At 40.7% G+C, this 21,666-nt stretch overlaps 1 protein-coding gene across 5 annotated transcripts in view; it reads left to right on the top strand.

Annotated features, from left to right (window-relative positions):
• The window catches only part of CRIM1 (cysteine rich transmembrane BMP regulator 1), a 208,502-nt gene that overhangs the window by 127,026 nt on the left and 59,810 nt on the right, over nt 1–21,666 (top strand). For all 5 annotated transcript variants that reach the window (XM_030857944.3, XM_060309070.2, XM_030857949.3 and 2 more), the window contains 2 exons: nt 6,113–6,295; nt 8,742–8,939. In XM_030857944.3, coding sequence (XP_030713804.1) covers nt 6,113–6,295; nt 8,742–8,939 — 381 coding nt within the window. The remainder of the gene's footprint in view (nt 1–6,112; nt 6,296–8,741; nt 8,940–21,666) is intronic.

Genomic DNA, 21,666 nt, shown 5'->3' with positions numbered 1-21,666 from the left:
CCAATGTACTTGCACAGAAATCCAACATCATAGAACATCATGGTTTGAGTGTTGTAGCCACTAACTGACTCTTCCAGCATCAGACACACTAACATGTCAAATCCATCAGTCACAGGAGAGCCATACCCAAAGTCAGCTTGCTCCTCATGTAAAATTTGGGCCTAGAAAACTGAGACCTGCAGTTTGTTAAGAAAATTAGTACAGAAACTTCTAATGATAACCCATTGTCTGTTTAGCAATAATACTCAGTAATATTTCTAGGGACATAAGGTCTACTTCTACAGTGATGGAGAGAATATGGCACTTTGAAAGAAATATTCCACTCAGTATGCATTTATTGAGCATCTGTTGTGTTCCTGGGGTCTTGTCAAGCTAATTTTGCTTAACAGTGATACAGTCTTTTGCAGTCCTATTTTGTAAGTATTGTTCCCCTTCCCTTATCCCGAAGTAGTATCTGCCTGGTATTCTCTAGCACACACACCCTGCTTCCCCCCCATAGAAAAGGTGTTTTCCTCCTATAGCTATCTGGAAGCTCATGTACCCTGTCTTTGTGATTACATCAGTTTGTCTCTGATTTATGGAGAAATTTTCAAACATTTCTCATCTGTCATACAGTTGTCTCTCTTTTGACTTCTTAAGTCTGCCCACTTGCTTCCTATACAACTTACCCCCAGTGAAAGGAGACCAGAGGCAAGACATTAGCCATTTTCTACTGAGATATTAAAGAGAAAAAGCAACAGAAGTATACCTATTTGGATTTTTTCTCCATTTTCACATTTGATGTGAAGTTCTACATTTTAGTCTTTTCCTTTGCTAAAATTATATACCTATCACTGTCTGCCAATCAGTGTAATTTGGCAGGCAGTAGAAGTTATTAACAGTCTATAAGGTTGTTTTTCAGGAGTTCTGGAATATGTTAAAGAGGGAAGAGAATATTCCAGAACTGAGGAACATAAAATTTAAATGGGCAGACACAAAAAACGTGCAAAAATACCTAAAAAGACACTTTTGTGCATCTCAATGCATATGCAATTTTATGCATTGATAGGTACAAGTTACACAGTAAATTATTTTATTTGTAATATTATTCTTTTCTCTGTCCATGGAAAATGTCCTGTTATAGAGGTAGTGGTAAACTCCATAGGGTTCTAAGATTCACATGTATCCCCAGCAGGTGAAGAAGTAATTGGTCATTGCTCCTCAAAGACCACTGCCAGCCATTTTTATCATGCATCTTTCTGAAGAGCTTCTGTAAATTTGTCTTGGCATCAAATAGGGATTTCATTATGTCATGTGATTTTTTTTTTTTTTAATCCTAAAGAATCAATTGTGTTTTCAAGGCTGTGTTTTCTGGGACTCTCCATCTCTCTAAATTCCATTCCCTTGCTCTCTGTGCCTTAGCTAGTGAAATGTAACTCTTGTCAATCCCATCCCCTCCCGCTCACGTTTCTGCACAACCCACGGTAAAAGCGAGTTCATCTGCAGCTGCTTTAGTCATAACCACAGCCTTCCCTTCTCACTCCTTCAAATCTCACACCAAGATTTGTGGCTTCACCCAGATGGTAGCTGTGGTTGATTAAGGCAAATAAGTATTGATAATTAATATTAATTGGTTTCTAAAATACTTCTTTTTCTTCAGTTTGAATGGAAGCTCAGCATTTTGTTAGAATGCAGTATTTTGCCTCCTTCCACAGCATGCAAATTTGATTGATAAAAAGCACTCCATTTTCTACACTTTAGAACTTGTGGTCCAGCTGCCCAGTTTCTTCCAATCCCAGCTCAGTTTAGTATGTTAGCTAAAAGTATAATAAATTCTGAGCTGTAATAAGATGATTCTTCCTGACATGAGTTTTCTGAAAAAAAGAAACAGTATATCCAGCCAACACTACGGAAGAGGTTCAGACATGCACATTTACTGCCTGTGTAAATATAGACACACAGCTCATCTCACACTAGTTATGTGACTTTAGGCAAAAGTCAGTTTGCCTAAAAATTTCATTTTCCTCATTGAAGAAGTGGCTATTAATATTTGTTCTGTCTTCTTGACAGGATTGTTATAAAATCAAATGAGAAAGTACTTGTTTGTCCAGGTACAAAACAAATGTAAATATACTCAAATTAAAATGCAGTGAAAGTCTCAAATATTTCGAATATCCAAGGTGACATGGAGAAATGACGTTAGGACAGAGGAGCCCATGAGAGCTGTGTGTCTCATGATCTGGTTCTTCCCATCTTATTAAACAGGTTGCATTAGCTCAGGAGAACTGTCTTTAGCTTGGAAGTACTTCTATTTTACCAGCTTTATTGAGACACATACCATGCACTTCACCAAGTGAAGTTGCACAATTCACTGTTTTTAATGTATTCACAGAATTGTTTGATCCTCACAATCAATTTTAGAACACTTACATCAATCCCCCCCCGAATTCCCAGACTCATTAACGGTCACTCCCCATTTCCCCCAAACCCTCCAGTACTAGGCAACCACTAATCTACTTTCTGTCTCTATACATGTACCTATTATGGACATTTCATATAAATAGAATCATATCCAATATGTGGTATTTTTTGACTGGCTTCTTTCACTTAGCAATGTTCCCCAGGTTCATTTATGTTTTAGTATCTATCAAAATTTCATTCCTTTTTTATGGCCAAGAAATATTTCATTACATGGATATACTACATTTTGTTTATTCATACATCAGTTGATAGACGTTTAGGTTGTTTCCGGTTTTTTTTGGCTATTATGAATAGCACTGCTATAAACATTTGTGTACAAGTTTTTATGTGAATAGATGTTTTCATTTCTCTTGGATAAGGTCATACCTAAGAGTAGAATTGCTGGATCCTCTGGTAACTGTGTGTTTCATTACATCCTCACCAGCGATGTATGAGAGTTTCAGTTTCTCCACATCCTCGTCAGCATTTGTTATTATCTATATGTTTTTCATTTTAGCCATCCTAGGATATGAAGTGATGTCTCATTGTGGCTTTGATTTGTATTCCCTTAATAAATAATGATGTTAAGCATCTTTTCATCTGCTTCTTGGTCATTTCTGTATCTTATTTGGAGAAATTTCTATTCAAATATTTGCTATTTTTCAATTGGGTTGTTTTTATTGTTGTTCTTTATATATTCTGATACAAGTCCTTTATCAGATATTTACAAATATTTTTTAATCTTTGGATTATCTTTCTTTATGGTGTTCTTTGAGGCACAAAAGTAGATGAACTCCAGTTTAACTATTTTTTCTTCTGTTGCTTATGCTTTTGGTGTCATATCTAAGAAACCATTGCCTAATTACAAAGTCTCAAAGATTTACTCCTGTTATCTTCTAAGAGCTCTATAGTTGTAGCTATTACGTTTAGATCATAGTTCTGTAATTCATTTTGAGTTATTTTTTGTATATGGTATGATAGTGGTCCATTCTTATTCTTTTGCATGTGGATATCCAGTTGCTCCAGCACCATTTGTTGAAAAGACTATTCTTTTCCTCAGTGAATTATCCTGGCACCCTGTTAAAAATCACTAAATATGAGAGATTGTTTCTGAACTCTTAATCAATTCCACTGAACTGTATATTTATCCTGATGTCAGTACTACAGTGTCTTGATTACTGTAGCATTGTAGTATGTCTTGAAATCAGAAAGTGTGAGTCCTCTAGCTTTGTTCTTCTTTTCAAGGTTGTTTTGGCAGTTCTGGGTTCCTCACATTTCCATATGAGTTTTAGGATTGGCTTGTCAGTTTTTACAAAAGAACCAAGTAGGATTTTGATAGAGATTGCAATGAAAATATAGATCAATTTGGGGAATATTTTCACCTTAACAATATTATCTTTCAGTCCATGAACATGGAATATATTTTCATTTATTTAGGCCTTCTTTACTTTCTTTGAACAACGCTTTTTAGTTTTTAAAGTACAAGTTTTGTGCTTCATTTATTAAATTTATTGCTAAATATTTTATTCTTTTCAATGCTACTGTGAATGGAATTTTTTTAAACTTCATTTTCAGATTGTTCTTTGCTAGTGTGTAGATATACAATTTATTTGAGTTGCAGTTGTACCCTGAAATCTTGCCGAACTTTTTGTTCACTAGTTTTTTAGTAGATTCTTTAGAATCTTTTAAAATTCAAGATCATGTCATCTGCAGGTAGAGAGAGTTTTCCTACTTACTTTCTCATATGTGTGATTTTTAAAAAAAATTTATTTATTTTGGGGTGTGTTGGGTCTTTGTTGCTGCGTGCAGGCTTTCCCTAGTTGCAGCGAGCAGGGGCTACTCTTTTTTTTTTTTTTTTTTTTTTTTTTTGTGGTGCGTGGGCCTCTCACTGTTGCGGCCTCTCCCGTTGCGGAGCACAGGCTCCGGACACGCAGGCTCAGCGGCCATGGCTCACAGGCCCAGCCGCTCTGCGGCATGTGGGATCTTCCCGGACCGGGGCACGAACCTGTGTCCCCTGCATTGGCAGGCGGACTCAACCACTGCGCCACCAGGGAAGCCCAGGGGCTACTCTTCGTTGTGGTGCGTGGGCTTCTCATTGCGGTGGCTTCTCTTGTTGCAGAGCACGGGCTCTAGGTGCGTGGGCTTCAGTAGTTGTGGCTCACGGGCTCTAGAGCGCAGGCTCAGTAGTTGTGGCGCACAGGCTTAGTTGCTCCGCGGCATATGGGCTCTTCCCGGACCAGGGATTGAACCCATGTCCCCTGTATTGGCAGACGGATTCTTAACCACTGCCTCACCAGGGAAACCCGTGTGCTTTTTATGTCCTTTTGTTGCCTAAGTGCCCTGGCTGGAGCCTCCAGTACAAAGTTGAATCGAAGTGGTGAGAGTGAACATCGTTGTCTTGCTCCTGATTTAAAGGGAAAAGCATTCACCCTTTCACTATTAAGTATGATGTTAGCTGTGGGTTTTTCATAGATGCCACTTATCAAGCTGCTGTTTAACAACTTCCACTCCTAAGTTATTGAACGTTTTTATCATGAAAGGGTGTTGACTTCTGTCAAATATCTTTTCTATGTCAACTGAGATGATCCTGTGGTTTTTTTCCTTTATTCTATAGACATGTTGTATTACATTAATTGATTTTTGGATGTTAAACCAACCTTGCATTCTTGGAATAAATCCCACTTGGTATATAATCTTTTTTATATGTTGCTGGATTCAGTCAGCTAGTATTTTTTTTTTTTGAGGATTTTTTTTATCTCTGTGTTTATAAGAGATAGTTTTCTTTTTCTTATGATGTCTTTGTCTGGTGGGAGTTCTTTTAAGTCAATCAAAATTAGCGTTAAGAAATGGATTTAGTGAGAGTGTTTTAGGGCAGAGAAACAATTTAAAATCATTGGTGTCATTATGAGAATTGTTAAGTGCAGGGCTTTGAGTCCTTAGCAGAACATAGCCTTGAAACACAATGGAAGGAGTACAAGGTTTTAGTTGAAGAGCTACTGTTTTTGCTTCTATCATTTGCTAAATGTGTGACTTTGAGCAAATTACCCAGGATTTCCTCACTTCTGCACTCAGGATAAGTATTTCTACATCAGACCTTTGTTATTGGGATTAAGTGAGGTAATGCATGTAGAAAGTGTTTTTTTAAAGGCCAAGCACTATTATAATTACAGATTGTTAAACAGGATAGAAAAAAGAATTTAGGAGAAAACAGTGGAGAAACAGAAGAACATAACCTCTTAAAAGGCCTAAATAAATTTTTTGAGGCAGAACAAAACCTAATGTGGAGGCAGGATCATTTACTTGAGGGTAGAGAATGATTTAACAAAACAGACGTTTTGTTTAACAAAAAATCTTTTTAAAGCACAAATCAGAAATGTGTTTCATGGTCACATGGTTACTTTTATTTGGGATAAGGGGACGCCAGTATAGATTTTACTAAGAGGAATTTCGATTCCTTGGTATAATGAGAATAGTGATGTGTTTTATTTATTTTATTCTACTTTACTTTGCATTGCTTTGTTGCTTCTGTTGTAAAAAATTATATTGAGTGTAGTAAATTTCCATCAAATTTTAACCTGCTGTCAGACAGTATTTTCTAGAGGCTGTTTGAAAAATATGAAAGGACACCAGAGAAATGACTTTGAATCTGCCATGTTTGTTTTAACTCCTTTAGAAACAAAGCCAGCCTGTGTATTCAACAATGTGGAGTATAGCGATGGGGATATGTTTCGAATGGACAACTGTCGGTTCTGTCGATGCCAAGGGGGTGTTTCCATCTGCTTCACTGCCCAGTGTGGTGAGCTGAACTGCGAGAGATACTATGTGCCCGAAGGGGAGTGCTGCCCTGTGTGTGAAGGTAAGGACAGGTGCCAATCAGAGAATAAGAAGAAGAGACATGGTTTAGGGACTTAATATCACAGTTGACCTACTTCAGTCTCCAAAATAGAGGAAGATTGAAGAAGTTCCCGTTTTTTGTCACCATGGTCTACCTTTTAGGACTTCAATAATGCTAGGTAGACTGTGTGAAACTGTCAATACTTCCCTGAGGGAAGTTACACCCTGGGTGTAGACAGCGGTCACCTGTTTCCACAGATGGACGTGAGGTTTCCCGGAGGTGCTTTCTGTTCCTCCTCTGTGGTTCCAGCAGTTCCTTGGCAAGTCCTGGGACTTTCTCTCCATCCTGACATCAGAATTCCACCCACCCTGCTCCCCTCAGATTGCTCAGCTAGGACAGGGCCGCCCTAGTCACTGACCACCTTAGCCAGTCAGCTCAGAGAGGAACCAACCCTGCTTCCTTTCTGATACCCATGCCAGTCCAGGTGAGAGCAGGGCTCCCCGTCCTTTGAAAATGTGTGGTAGTGAGAGTCGGGTCATGGTGTGGCATGGTGGTGACACCAAGGCAAGGCTCAGACAGTGTCCACTGTGGCCCTGGGCAGAAGGATCCCCAGGGCCTGCTTTCTCTTTATTCCCCATTTCCCTCCAAGAAATAAGAGGTCCATGTTCCTCCAACAGGCTCGACCCTCCTGTCTCTCCTATGGAGAAATAATAAACATTTCAGAATGATAACTCTGAATATCATATACTACAATCCACACATTTTAAGGATCAGGATAATCAGAAAAGTAGTCACTTGTCTGAGTTTCCAGTGAAGCCAGGAACAGTGAGTGCCTGACCGTGTCTCTGGCCTAACTGCACTACACTGTTTCCCCAGAAAAGAGGATCACGTGAGCTTTCTTGTCCTGCCCGGACCACAGACCTTCAGTCTGGAGTCAGGCACATCCGTCTCATGTCTGACACTCACCCTGCCCTTACCTCCACACGTGAAACGGGAGGACAGAATTTCATGCCATGTTCCATAACTTTTTCTGTTTTCTAAATCCATTTCTTTTCAATATTTGAGCTCTGTTTGCCACATAATACTGAAGATATGAAATTGCTTAGAGTATGCAAACTACATTCCTAACATTGAACAGTGGTTCATAGCAGGGAGGCCACCTTCCCTGTTAGAAATTATTTTTGCTAACATGGGAGAAAGGTGGTTCACTTCTTAGGTGTCATCAGGGATTTTAAGAAAGTCACATCAAACTTTTAACCTTCCCAATTGATTTGTTCCGTAGCTACTCCCCCCGGTGTGTAAATAGTCTCTGAAACTATGTAGCAGTTGGTCATGTAAAAACATAGATATGGACCTCTGTGTAATAATCATAATGAGTTGTCTGGGCATAGATCCGGTTATGTCTCACTTCCTGGAATTCAGATCCAGGCTCAAAGTAGAAATGAAGTATGCAGTGTAATATTTTTTATAAAGAAATTTTATAAAGTCTTATCTAACTCAGGTCTCTTGGCTGCTTGCATGTCTGGCAGACTGCCCTTCTGAAGCTGTGGCTGCGTGCTTTTCAGTTTTGGCCCTCTCACTCTCTTGTAATGCCCTACTACCTCTTTGGAATAAAGAGGACCAAACTCGGAACTGCCTGGACTTTGCTTCCAGCACAGCAGCACTTGCTTCTTGAGGCCAGATTTTATGTTTCTGAAAAAGAACATTGAGTGATTTATCTAGTTGCTTTCATTTATAAGGATATTTGGGGATTTTTTATTTATGTGCTTGTCAGCAACCTCAGAAAACTTTTTTACACTCTCCTTGGCTACCTGCGTTCCCCAGCCTCAGCTGCTGCCTGACTGCTCAGCTTGGGGGAGAAAAATGGCATAGGTTCACAGCTTTCCCTCCAGGGCACAAGCAGTGCCATGAATGGTTTAGAGAAGCTGTGTCAGTCCTGTCCTGAACAAGGCCACAGCAGGGAACTGTATACACCTCACTGTGCCTCCAGGCACCGTGAGATAGACTTCAGTTAGTCCTAGAAATAACAGGCTCCCTATAAGTTAGATGGGGCATTATTCTTTCCACTTTACAGGAGGTAAAATGGAGGTGTAATAAACATTTAAGTTGGCAACTCAGAAGGCATCGTCAGAGCCTAAAATGGATCAGCATTTTTTTCTCACGACCAACCCACAGCTCCATCCACGAAGTTTTGCACCTTTATGAAATGATAACACCTGCACATTGGTTTTTATGCCTCAGATCCCCTGCCCTGTGTGCCGTGTCAGGATGGGTGGACAGAAATTCAGCATGACAGCTGCTTTTGCATGTCCCCCTAGAGACACCTCCTGTGGCCCTGAGCTTCTGCTGAGCACAGCTGGAAAAGAACTGCTGATGACGAGAACCTGGGGAAAAATGTCTCTAGGTGCAGGCAGAGATAAGATGTAGAATGCCCTCAGTCTTACTCTGAACTCACATTTTAATTTAGATCCCGTATATCCTTTCAATAATCCCGCTGGCTGCTATGCCAATGGTCAGATCCGTGCCCATGGGGACCGGTGGCGGGAGGACGACTGCACGTTCTGCCAGTGCATCAACGGAGAACCCCACTGTGTTGCGACGGCCTGCGGACAGAGCTGCATGAACCCCGTCAAAGTGCCTGGGGAGTGTTGCCCTGTGTGTGAAGGTAACCCTTGTAGATTCTAACGAGCCCCTGGCGAATATCTCGTGTTGGATAAGCTTCTACCAGTATGTGCTTGCTTGTTTTCTGTTTCCTCAGGCATAATGTCTGCTTCATGCTGTTACCAGTTGCAGATGAATTTATTATACAGCCCAAACTAATCATTTGGGGGAAATGTTACACGTTTACAGTGAGAATAGTGTGGGCTTTATTTTGTCACTGCAGATAATGCTTATCTGAATACTTTACAGTCAAGGAATACATACATTTTAAATCAGTTCACCGCAAGCCTGATTAACATCCAAAGGTCAACACGATGAAATGAAATGAAATTGGAAATAAGACCCATGACTCAAAGCATAGCTTGTTCAACTTGTAATGCTTACATAAGCCCAAGAGTCCTGGCAACTAGATGAAAAACCTGGAGCCATCAAAGGTGGTTTTCACTGCCTGGAGTCCTCACCCTGAGCATCCGTTCTGCTTCTAATATCACGATGGCTGTGGCTTTGCAGTTCCTTTCGGGCTTTTTCTTATGTCTTGGTTACCTGCATTCACTACCTCTCTTCCTGTTTCATGGAGAGAGCCTGAGATATCCTGGACTAGTCTTTCCATCCCAACCGCTATTCCAGGCCATTTCCCCCATCCTGGGAAGATTCTTTGCACACTTACTCAAGTCAGCCTTAATCCTTGGTCCATGTCTGTTAGTACAGACAAGAGATTGAATATCTACACTGACAGTTCCAATAGAGAGTGTCCGTCATTAAGAAGCACATTTGCATAGTGAAATGAACTAAAGTGGGTCAAAAATTAGTCCTTATGGAAGATGGATCCTCCTAGAATTTTTTAAAACAGGTTTTAAGGAACTGACAGGTCTTTTCAGAAATTCAGTCAAGTAGACTGAGTCCTCTGTCAAGAAGTCTTTTTGCTTCTACCGAAATTTTAATCAACTCAGACTTCAGAGTTTGCCTGACTGGCTTCATTAACTTCTGAGGGGTTAGAATTATTAAAGACCTTAAAAATCATATAAAAATTTAAGCTGGAGGATTCTGGTTCTATTGACATCACCAATTCCCTCACCATTACTCTACTCAGAATGCAGCTGCCACACTCCAAAACTTTATAGCTTCCAGATGACCAATTTTGTGGAAATCACCCACCCACCTCGCACATATACTCCTCCTATCCCCTGAAGGCAGCGTTTCAGTGCTGGAAAAAGGAGTGTGCAATAATGTTTGATGATGTACGGTCAGCTTTACAAGGAAAGATGCCCTCTGAAGCTGATGAAGATGGGAATATCTATCCCTAGGAATTAGGGGCAGTCTGTTATTGGTTTGAACTATTTAAGTATATGTATGTGCATGATAATGTAAGAAAAATTAAAAACATATATAAAATCCAGTAAACAGTAACTCTTTAACTTCATGAGTCTTGAGTCTAGATTGAAAATAAGACTTTGAAAAACTTGTTAAAAAAAAAGTAGGGCCTTTTTTCTAAAAGTAAGAAAGGCAAACCCTTTGCCCTCATCTTTGGCTGTCATTAGCATATCCATTGTGGTGAGTGGAGAAGGGAAGCAGTTGGTGAATAGACAAAAATATATATTATATGTATGAGAAACTGATTTATTCTTATGTCATATAGATGTTTGGGTAGGAAGTAGATGTTAGTTTGATCACTTAGAGTTTGGTCTCTGAAACAGCTGGGTCACGTTGTAATCTTCCACTGTTTGAGAAAAGAGTGACAGTTTGGGTCAGCCATTAATTCCAAAAAATTTATTAAGAACCTTCCGTAATCCAGATACCACATCGGACACAAAGCTAAATGAGGGATAACTCCTAGTAAACTTCAAAGAAACTATTTAGGCTGTTTTAAATTAAACCAGGAAAAACAGAATGTCTGCATTCAGGTGCTGTGGGGTGAGTGCTTTTTATTTGTACCTGATTTCATTTAATCCTCACGTTAACACTCTGCCAAAGGCCTTATTATACCATTTTAAAGATGAAGAAATTAGGGTTTTGAGAGATTTAGATAATTTTTCCCAAGGTCAGTTGCCAATATGTGGCTGAGCTGGGATCAACTGAAGTCTGTCAGATTCAACTACATTTTTGTCTGCTTCCTCTGCTCCCAGAGGTCATCTCAGTTTCCACCTGCCCCTATTTCAAGTTCCCTTCTATCTCTCTTCATCTCTGGCTTTTGGCCCTGTGTTGGGACACACAGGAGTTTGATGACAGGGGAGGAGATCATTTGCAGTTTGACAGTTACTCCGGGTGTTGTTGATGTGATCTCCCACCTGCCCTCTCCCCTGAATTTGAGCACCTTGGGGGAAGGATGCCTTTGAGACTCATCCTCGATTTGCTTCTCAAGCCTCACATTCAGGTTGTCTCCTTCACTTCACCAGACTTGGCATCTTTATTCCAAGCTGTTAGGCTCTGCTGGTCTCAGCCTTGCAGAAGGTTCCATTGTTTAGTTCTCAGAGAACTAATTTATCTTCTGTTTCTTGTTTTTGTTTTAAAGTCAGTTAAGTAATAAGTTTCACGTAAAACTGTGTTTACTCTCCAGTGACACCCTCATTTTAAGATGTGTTCAGAAGACAAAAGATTCTTTTGGCATGGGGATAAAAAAAACAATGTACAGCTTAGGATAATGATCATAAAAGTTTATTATTATCTATGAATAATATTGTAATAAACTTCTTTATTAATAATAATAAACTTACAAAATAATGCAAGGCAAATAAATCTTATTGCTTAGTTTTCAGGATCCAAGAAAGACTCTGGAAGTATTCAAAAATATTTTTCTCAGCAGTCATTCAATAGCCTATTTAAATAGAATTTCAGGTGATTTCCGAAGAGCCAAAGGATTAGACAGAATAAGAAAAAAGCAAGGCATTGTTGTGTAATAAATAATCAGCCAGAATTATTTGGAGGAAACAGAAAGACTGGTATTTATGCAGTTTATACACAGTAAATTCCTCTGTGCATAATTGCATAACAAATGTTGGCTCTCACCTTTATTAGCTACAGTCCCAAGGTACATAGTCAGAGTCTGAAATTTGATGAAAGGGACCCCACACAAGGATTGTGGGTTTAGATTCTTCCTAAATAAATTACTGCATCACCAAATATAGTGTGTTTGGACCTTCAGGGAGGAAGAACCTTGTTGTGACTGCTGTTGTTATTAGAGATACATACCTTCCAAATGACAACATAATGTGCTTGGTTACTCCTGGAGGACTGGGAATGTGAACCTGGGGGCCCTTAAAGACTATGCTGTTACTTGACAGCTAACTCAATTCACAAGTACCTGAGTGCTGTTTAAATTGGCACTTAAGTACTCTCTTGATTAAGTCTTAGCAAGTTAGTGTCAACACCCAATTCAGGTACACAGATAAGCCATCCCAGTCTGTAAGTCTATAACTGACTGTATTCTTATGGTTTGTTCTGTTGGCTTTTCTCTACATCTCCTCTTGCTCGTCAATTGCATTATCTTTATTTTCTGGCCCTTGTAAAAAGCTGGAATGGAAACACATGGAATAGCAGATAAAGTTTGCAGTTTAAGCATCTATATGGGAGATATGTCCTTATTTTCTTACAAACTAAAAACAAAAAAGGAGGGCAGCAGAATTGTCTTCCTCGGCAGCTAGCACCATTTGCATCATCTTGTTTGTAGCCCTTAATGAGAGTAGCTGACATTTCTTGCACACTGTGACTGTGAGCCAGGCCTCAGTGCTTTAAGAGCATCAGCCCATTTGATCCTCACACCTCCCCTCTTGTGCAGGTACTGCCATCCCAATTTATGATTACAGAACCCAAAGTTCCGAAGTCATGTAACTTGCCCAAGGGCCTACAGCTCGGAAGTGGCAGAGCAGTGTATCTCCAGAGCCCTGGCTCTGGACCCCTGCAAGGATACTGCTTCTGAGACAGAGTGCACTTATCGACCAGTAGCCTAAAAGAGGCTACGTCCCCCATGAGCTAGGATTTACCGTATGCTTTTGAATCCCTAAAACAGCACCTGTCATGTAAGTAGGTGCTCAAAAATGGTTAATGAATGGATGATGAGTGAGTGAGTTAGCGAAGGGGGAAAGACTGGAATAAGACAACAGACCCTGATAGAGGGTTTCCTTAACCAACGCTGTGAAAGGGGTCAGATGCTGACCTCTGGTGAACTGAAGAAAGATTAATGTATAAATGCTTCTATTTGAAAATGCACTTTGAGAACAGAAAGCAGAGTGTTACACGAAGTATGTTTGGCACACGGTGGGTCCAGACGCCTACAGGTGAGTTGGACCAGTTAGCTTCAGATTGACTGCTCACCCTCCTGATTGAGCACGTAGCTCTCGACTCCCACCCAGGGGCAGCCTTCCAAGACTGGTTTGTAAACTGTGGTTTATCCTCTCTCAGTTCAGCCCCTGAAGTCCAGAATCACAGAATTAAAGTGGGCCTTCTCCAGACCCTCCAAGGCTAATGCTCACTGTCACATTTAATGTACTGCTTTTAAGACCTGCGCTGAGAGTGTATAAGTACCACTGCCTTGTTTTCAGCTAGACTTTTTTTTTTTTTTAATATCACAGTTAGATATTGAGAATAATTTGCTAGTTGATTTCCCAGTAATGCCAGGTGTAAATCCTGTCTAAGTTGATTCTTAATGTCAGAGGGACCCTAAGGACAGGGTGCCATTTTCCATGAAAAAAAATATCCGTTTGTTTTGTAATTAAAAGTAAGATAAGGGGGCTTCCCTGGTGGCGCAGTGGTTGGGAGTCCGCTTGCCGATGCGGGGGACGCGGGTTCGTGCCCTGGTCCCGGAGGATCCCACATGCCGCGGAGCGGTTGGGCCCGTGAGCCATGGCCGCTGAGCCTGCGCGTCCGGAGCCTGTGCTCCGCAACGGGAGAGGCCACAACAGTGAGAGGCCCGTGTACCGCAAAAAAAAAAAAAAAAAAAGTAAGATAAGGTGTTGGGGAGGGAAATACTGGCTTCATGATGTAATGACATGACCGTGATGACGCAACAAGAAAAATGCAAGATATGTGGACAAGTATGAGGCCATCTCCACCTGATGCAGGAGATAAGAATTTCATCATCCCTGATTAGTCTTGATGTCAGATCTGATCTGCTGTCTCATCTTGGGCTGTGGCTGGACCCTGCCCAGGTGGCCACTGTGACCTGAGTGTTCTTTAGGCCCAGTATGTGCAGAGTCTCCAGCTGGGATGAGTTGATGGTTTTGATGACCCTGGGGATTTCAGAGCCAACGCCAAGAGTATCACTTTTCAAGAACTAGAAACAGCATCGGTAATATTTTACAAGTTAGCATTCAATATTAGGATTTGAGTTGCTAGTAAATAAATTCCATGCTTGTGGTTGGGTATTTTCCAACCACAATGGGTACTTTCCTTTGTACTATTTCCGTTTCTCTGAAACAAAAGCAAAATCTATTTCCAAATTCACACAGGAAATAAGAGAGTTATTTGTAGATTGTCACAGCTGAGTAGCGGGTATATGAGGGTCCATCATATTATTCTATCTACTTCAATATTTTAAAGATTTTTTCCATAATAAGAACTTCAAATGAAAGTTATTTGCAGAGTTATTGTCTGAAACTGAGCTGAGTTTCAGGCAGGCCTCGTGATTCTGCTAACCTGGACTTAACCAACTCTTGGAGTGGAGGAATAAAAATTGACTCCCTGTCCATGGAGTCTTTCTAATTCTCTGGACTTAGGATGGAACATGACAGCTGTGCCATCAGCCATCTTCCTGCCAGCCGGCTGTCTTGGATCCCTTACTTGGGAAATCCTGGTCCTACCTGGGACAGTGTTGAAGAGAGGACATGAGGCATTTCTTGACCTTGTGGATTTAATGAGCCACTTCAGCATCAGCTCACCCAGTAGATCATATGCTGCGGTCCTCTAAAGGGCTGGAGGTCTTTGAGCTGTGAAATAGACTGTCCTCCTCATCATCAATACTGATTTTATGGGAGCGCTATATTCTTTCCATAAATTCTGATATCGTTTGAATCAAGCCACCCTTCAAATGAGGTTTCTCCTGGGCTGATGGAAAAGTCTGTACCAGGCACATATCTGGGTGGGAATTCCTTGAAACAAGAAAATATGTTTCCAGCCCCGCCCATAATACTTCCTCACCAAACAGTATCTCAAACGATTAAGCTACTGCTTCTGTGGCAAGGAATCAAACATAGTTTGGCTGACCCCAGAGGCAGTGAAGTCACAGATGCCACAGGGTCACATGATATTAATGTTCTGGTACGTAACAGGGATCAAAACTCAGTTTATGGGTGGTACTGCTTCAGTGCCATATACCATGCTATTATTAGTAGGCCGAGAATAATAAAATATTCATAATATTTCAAAGACTGTTAGGCATGTTTCATCCTTTAACTCTAAGTGTCCTGGAAACTAGTTCCATAAATGGAAATTAAAATATAGCACAGTGTGTTTTTTGGCTTGTCCAAATAAGGTCATATGTGGGGTAACAAATGCATAGCAGATGACCATGTGTCAACCTAGGTGTCCTTTAACCTAAGCATCCAAAATTGTTCATGAATGAATTTCATAGTATTTTTGTTTTCTCTGGGGATTTAAAATATCTTTAGGTATTTCAAATAACATTAGAATGGTATGGTTCAGAGCTGATTCTGAAACACTTGATTAGAGAAACCTTTGCCTGTGATTTTCCGGCATTTGGCAGTCCCACCTATTAAGTATTTCCCTGTGGAAGTGGCCTGCAAGGGGCAGGTTCCTCTTTATTTCCTCTGCTGTTTACTTCCCATACCTAAATGGGCATTACTGCCAGGAGTCTCATAATTTTCCTACTAAGATCATAATCGAATCTAATAGTTCAGACTTGGGCCTGCTAATTTTCATCTAATCAACAGAGGCAGGAAAACAGAGTCTGGAATGCCAGCTATGTGAATGAAAAATATTTAGTCATTCTTGAAATGATAGGAATGTTTTTCCAACAAGCTTAAATAAACACAATCTCTACTGAGACTGTGTTAAACTTTTTTTGGATAAGAGACAACTCTTAGGCAACCAAACAGAAGTTAATGAAGGTTATTAAGAGACATGCCCTTCAGAAAAGGCTTATGGACATTAAAAAGAAAGATTCCATTTTCTTTAGGGTACAACCATTGACCAGAAGTAGCAGAATTGGTTTCCTTTTAACTTTTGTCAACCTAATAGAATTTAGCATTTTAACTGGTAATCACATTGTCTACGTTTTGAGAGATGTCCTGCTTTACTAGCCATGGCTTATTAGACCGTCTTACTTTAAAATCCTCATCTTCAGCTCCTTCCACTGTTTGCCTCAATTCTAAGGAATGGATAGGTCTCAGCACACCTGTATTTAAAGCACTTGACAGCACTTTTTATATGAAGCTTGTTTATTTGTTCCCATCAATGCAAGGTCCAACTATAAAGTAGTGAAATTATTTTTAACATAATGAAATTACTTTTAAACATAACCAAGCCTTACATATCCAAGTGAAGTGTTTTTCCTTTCAAAATAGTTATATGGGAACTGTACAGCTATTGCAAGAATACCGTCGTTCAGAATATTTTTGGTACTTCTCTGTTGAAACTGACATTGCAGCTTGCCTCACGCACATCCTTTTGAAAATTCTTAGCTTTGTAAACCCCTGACTTTAAAGGTTTATTAGACTCTAGGAAATAGTCAAAGTCATTCACATCTAAGTCTGGTGGAAAGGCTGGGTGATCTAGCTGGGTAAAACTTCTCAGAAGAAGCAAAAAGTGACAGTGAAGTAAAAGCACTCTGTCTTCTATGACACAGTAATTTCCTCTGAAAGAGATTCTGAAGAGAAGTTTCAAATAGAATTTTAACATGAACAACATTTTAGCACAAGCATATAGCCCACAAAAGTGAGTGCTTTTAGCAGTAACACTTATTTGTAAGTGCAATTCCTGGTGTGTTTATTGGGAAAAAAAAAATCAGTTCACTTACCACATAGTATTTGTATGACTTCTAGGGACTAGAGGCATACATTTAAATGGTCATCTATTATATTACAACTTTTTGTAGAATTGCAGATGTTCCATTCAAAGTTATTTTCAAATAAATTAGACTAAAATAATTTCCCTCTAGAAATAACTATTTTAAAAGTGGTGGTGAGGGCTTCCCTGGTGGCGCAGTGGTTGAGAGTCCGCCTGCCGATGCATGGGACACGGGTTCGTGCCCCGGTCCGGGAAGATCCCACATGCCGCGGAGCGGGTGGCCCGTGAGCCATGGCTGCTGAGCCTGCGCGTCCGGAGCCTGTGCTCCGCAGCGGGAGAGGGCACAACAGTGAGAGGCCCACGTACCGCAAAAAAAAAAAAAAAAGTGGTGGTGATTCCAATATAATTTATTTCTAATATTTTAGTTCTCGAATTCCACTTCTGATTGTACCATTTTAAACTGTCTCATTTTATAGTCTTAACCTTAAATGAGCAAAATGATTTCACATTGTTTAATACATGAGGGTTAGTATTAGAGATGGTGAGCAACCCAGTGAACTGTTTTTAAAGGCCCTATTGAAGTATTTTCTGTGCTGTGTCTGGCGGATTGTTGAAGATAAAATATCTGCTGCAATATTGTTGTAAAATAACAGGGCAGAGCGAAGGAATGAAAATGTCTACTGAAGAACATCCCTTGCCCATTGATGGATGTCCCGTCACAGGTGGCTGCTGAGGTGTCAGGGAGCTGGATCGTACCCACCTGTTATCCTCTGCAGTTGAGACTCCCGAAATGCTCACTATCCATCATCACGCAGGTTGGGAAATCTGTTACCCGGGGGCTCGGCAGGGCCAGATCTTGGTCTGGGGTCATACCATCAGTTTAATCCCAATTTGATATGGGACAAGCAATAATGAACAGTTAGAACTTTTTTGAAATTTGTTCGAAACATGAGAGGATAGTGATGCATTGCGTTTTACACATTTTTCAGTTCGAGTTGAATTATTAGCCGTTTGACCAAGTTTTCACTTGCCATGTATGTCTACAGGATACCTGTTTACACAGCCAGTGAATTTTACTTTCACATCTAAGAGAAGCTGGATTTATCACATTCGTTTGAAACAGAGCCCAATTCAGGGATCCAGACCATTGGAGACCACAGAATTTAATACTCGCTGCCAGTCGAAAATAAGATTCGGTTCAAGGCTCCAGCTCTCATTCTGCAGCATCATGAACCGAGACTAAGAATCCCCAAGAACATTCTAAGACCAACAAGTGCTTGGTCCTTGGGGACCCTGAGAGTCATGTGGCGCTCTGGGTTTGATTTTTCCCCTTGGCTGCTAGAGCAAACTGAGAGATGAGTCTGTAAGCCACGTCCCCAACCAGGCAGGACCTCACAGCGTGCACCCTGTGTGCCGACCTCATTCCTGGCTGCAACGTATTCTTTCTACTTAAAAGTTACCTTGGTCCTCATCTCCTCACTTTAAAAACGTATACATATATAATTTGAGACGGCCTTGGGTCTGCTTTGGAATCCAGCAAAGTATATTTAATGCTTGTTTATGTATTCGGTGCCCCTGCGCCGGTGCCTTGCACTATGGTCCTGCCACCCGTAGTTTGGGCATTTGAAGGACAACACAAAATGGTGTTCTTTTTCAGCTTAATTGGAAAGCTATTGCCCTGCAAATCAGCTCACATTTTAAAGCAGTTCAGGGAGTCTCTATTTTGTTCATGAAACTAAAAAAATGTTCGGAGATAATCAACTGTCAGTTTGGGCCGGCCTCAGGCCTTGCGTATTGAAAGAGGGCAGCAAGCTTAGATCTTTTCAAGACTGTGACTCTCTCATGCTTTCTGGGAACCAAGTTTTAAAAAGATTCCATGGAGATCTTAGACCAGATGAAAGCAATAGGGGTGTTCGGCAGTGCTGTGACAGAGACACTGAGGACATTATTGTTTCAAACATGACCACCCCCACCAGTATTATTGTTAAGAAAGTACTGGTTGAATTATCTCATTGTTGACATAAGTTTCATATCACTGACTTACTGAAACTAAGATTTGCTGATCAAAGACATCTTTTAGAGATGGATTTTCCATATCCTCTTTCAGCTTGAGGATGGCAGAACTACTGGCAAAACTACCAAAACAGTATAAATTGTACTGTGATGAATTTGCCCTCATCTTCGAAGATGAGCAAGGCACCCATCATGAGAGAGGAAGCATGGGGTCAGCCAGGCACACAGAAGCATTGTTTCAACTCACACTGGATAAGCTGATTATGAAGAGATTTCTCTTCTCTTCGAGACACCATGGACACAGTCAAAAGTCGAAACAATGATATTCAGACTGCAACTCAGCAGATGTGAAAGGCGCCAGTGGCCAGTCACTAACACCCTCCAAAGCTTACCAGACCATATAAAAGGATGTCATGGACCCACCCACACCCCAGATGCTTTTCATGTTATCAGTGGAGATAGAAATGATGCGTAAGTTACAATGGACAGGATTCAGAATGCCAAGCCAGTTGTCAGAGCATTTATCAGCTGAACATTTGAGGCTTGCAAAAGGACTCATAATTCATTTACTGAGCCATCATCTGAGACCAGTTCTAGCTCTAAGCAGGCAGGATAGTCATTTCAACAATAATTATAGCAACAAGTAACATTCTGTTAACACTTCGAGTTTATGGAACAGTCCCCTCTTTACGATCTTATTTGAGTCTTACGATGATCTTGTGAGGTAGGAATAGTGGGAATTCCCACTTTATAGAAGCCCAAAGAGGTTCAGCATCATGTGTAAGATAATGAAAGAACAGGGACTCAAGCTCAGTCTTCTAACCCCAAGTCCGTGTCCTTGGCATTACTTCTCTAGAACCCTTATCGTAAGAAGGGAGAGGGTGAAGAAAATAAGTCAGTGAATATCAAAGTATTTGATCGTCGTGGCTCAGATTCAAGGCTTTTCTTGCTCCTGGCTCCATTCTCATTACTGAGACCCCAGTTACTGTTATTTTTGTCTTTTGTGACCCAGCCTTTGATCCGGGTTTTCCCTGAACCTCGGCCTGGAATTTTGACCTTGCTGTTTGACCTCTTGGAAAGCCTGCTTCCCCTTGTCCGTTCCTGCCTCTCCCACCTGGGGAAACAGCTCCACCCGAGAGCGCTGAGCTGTCTCCCCAGATGTCTCTGTCCTCACGCTTGCCGTGGGCCCAGCCTCATTCACACCCAGCCAGGCTGCAGGCCCTGAGCAGTGGTAGTCAGGTCTCCACTGAGTGTGCCCAGCACCGAGATAGACCGTCATCAACACTTGTGCCTTCTGATCCACACGCTTCCCCTGTCTCACTCTGATTCCTGCCGGTCGTTGCTTAATCAGCAGGCAGATTTGCTGGGCCTTCGGCACAAGCACCCATCCTTCATCCAGTACGAGATGAGCTGCCGAGTTGAGTGAGTGCCCGGTTATTTTCAGGACTATTTTAATAACACGTTATTTATTTGGCACCATCAAGGAGTGAGGTAGTCACAGAAATGGATTACCCAGGTAATTGAAATCTGGGGTGTCAGATTTTATGTTAAGAATTTTGAAGGAAGGCCTTCCACAGTGCTCTGTGTACTTTTGTGCCTTGTTAGGCCAGAAGTGCAGATCATAGTTTAACCATTTCATAGGCTACTGAGTACCTCGTTTTAGACTGTTTGGGTTTGGGGACTTGCATTTAGTTTTCACTGTTACTAGTGTGTCAGGTTCACAACAGCCTTCTAAATCTAGCTTACTACTTCAGTGGAGCTCATTTATTGGGTACCTACTATGTGCAAGGGACTTCTGCCTTGACGAAGACCCTAAGGAACGTACTGTCCAATCCTACAAAAGTTAGGAAATTATAGATTCGGCCTGTTGGGGACAATATTGAGTGGGGCTCTTTCTAAAAAAATGTGTCCTGAATTTCAGTTCTCAAGTGTCCTTTTGTCCTCTTTGTTCATTCATTAAGTGCTACAGTGGGCCAAGTACTGTGCTAGATGCTGAAGTTGTAAACAGTGAACAAACCATTGCCCCTAATGTGAAGATCCTTCCTCGCTGGTCGTCAGCCATTTCGCAGAGCGGCAGGTTGAAATAACAGAATTCTGACCATCTGACACCCCTCTCCCAGCCGAATATAGCTATTAGAATGTGCAGATACACATATACACATGTACTTATAAATATGGCGCATTCTTCCCAGTTAAAGGTTACCAAGATGTAGTCTCTGTGAGAATAAACAATAACAATAATATAAGGATAAAATATAAGACAAGTATAAAAGGTCCAGATTATTCTTGGAATCCAGTCATTTTGTGAGCTCTCTCAAGCTGAATTCCTGGAAAAAGATACACCATTCTCTGTTAAAATTTTTTTTTTAATTTTTCTTTTTGTGGTCTTTTAATAATCACATAATCGTAGTACTGTCTTTTCCTATTAAACATGAGATTGGTAAAGGAAGAAAAATATGACCGACAGCCAAGATTCCTTGGAAAAGCATACAAAGTTAATAAATAGGCCTAAAGTAAATATATTGCTTCTCTATCTGCCCATAAAATAATACAAGTCTTGGGAACATTTTCACACCATTCATTTTAAAATAAAGAAACTGCTCTGAGATAAGTACTTTAGAAATTACAAGGATGTAGGTGTTGTTATGAGAAATATATACAAAGGAAAAAAAGGATAAATGTGCAGTGGCTGGAAGAATTTGAAAATTCCAACTGCAGGAGATTTTTTTCCATGACTCCATGAGACTTTCTTAAATACACAT

The sequence above is a fragment of the Globicephala melas genome, chromosome 12, assembly GCF_963455315.2.
Source record: "Globicephala melas chromosome 12, mGloMel1.2, whole genome shotgun sequence".
In the NCBI taxonomy this organism is placed as follows: domain Eukaryota; kingdom Metazoa; phylum Chordata; class Mammalia; order Artiodactyla; family Delphinidae; genus Globicephala; species Globicephala melas.
Note: the sequence above shows the minus strand (reverse complement) of the source record. Positions and strands in the feature narration are given on the sequence as shown.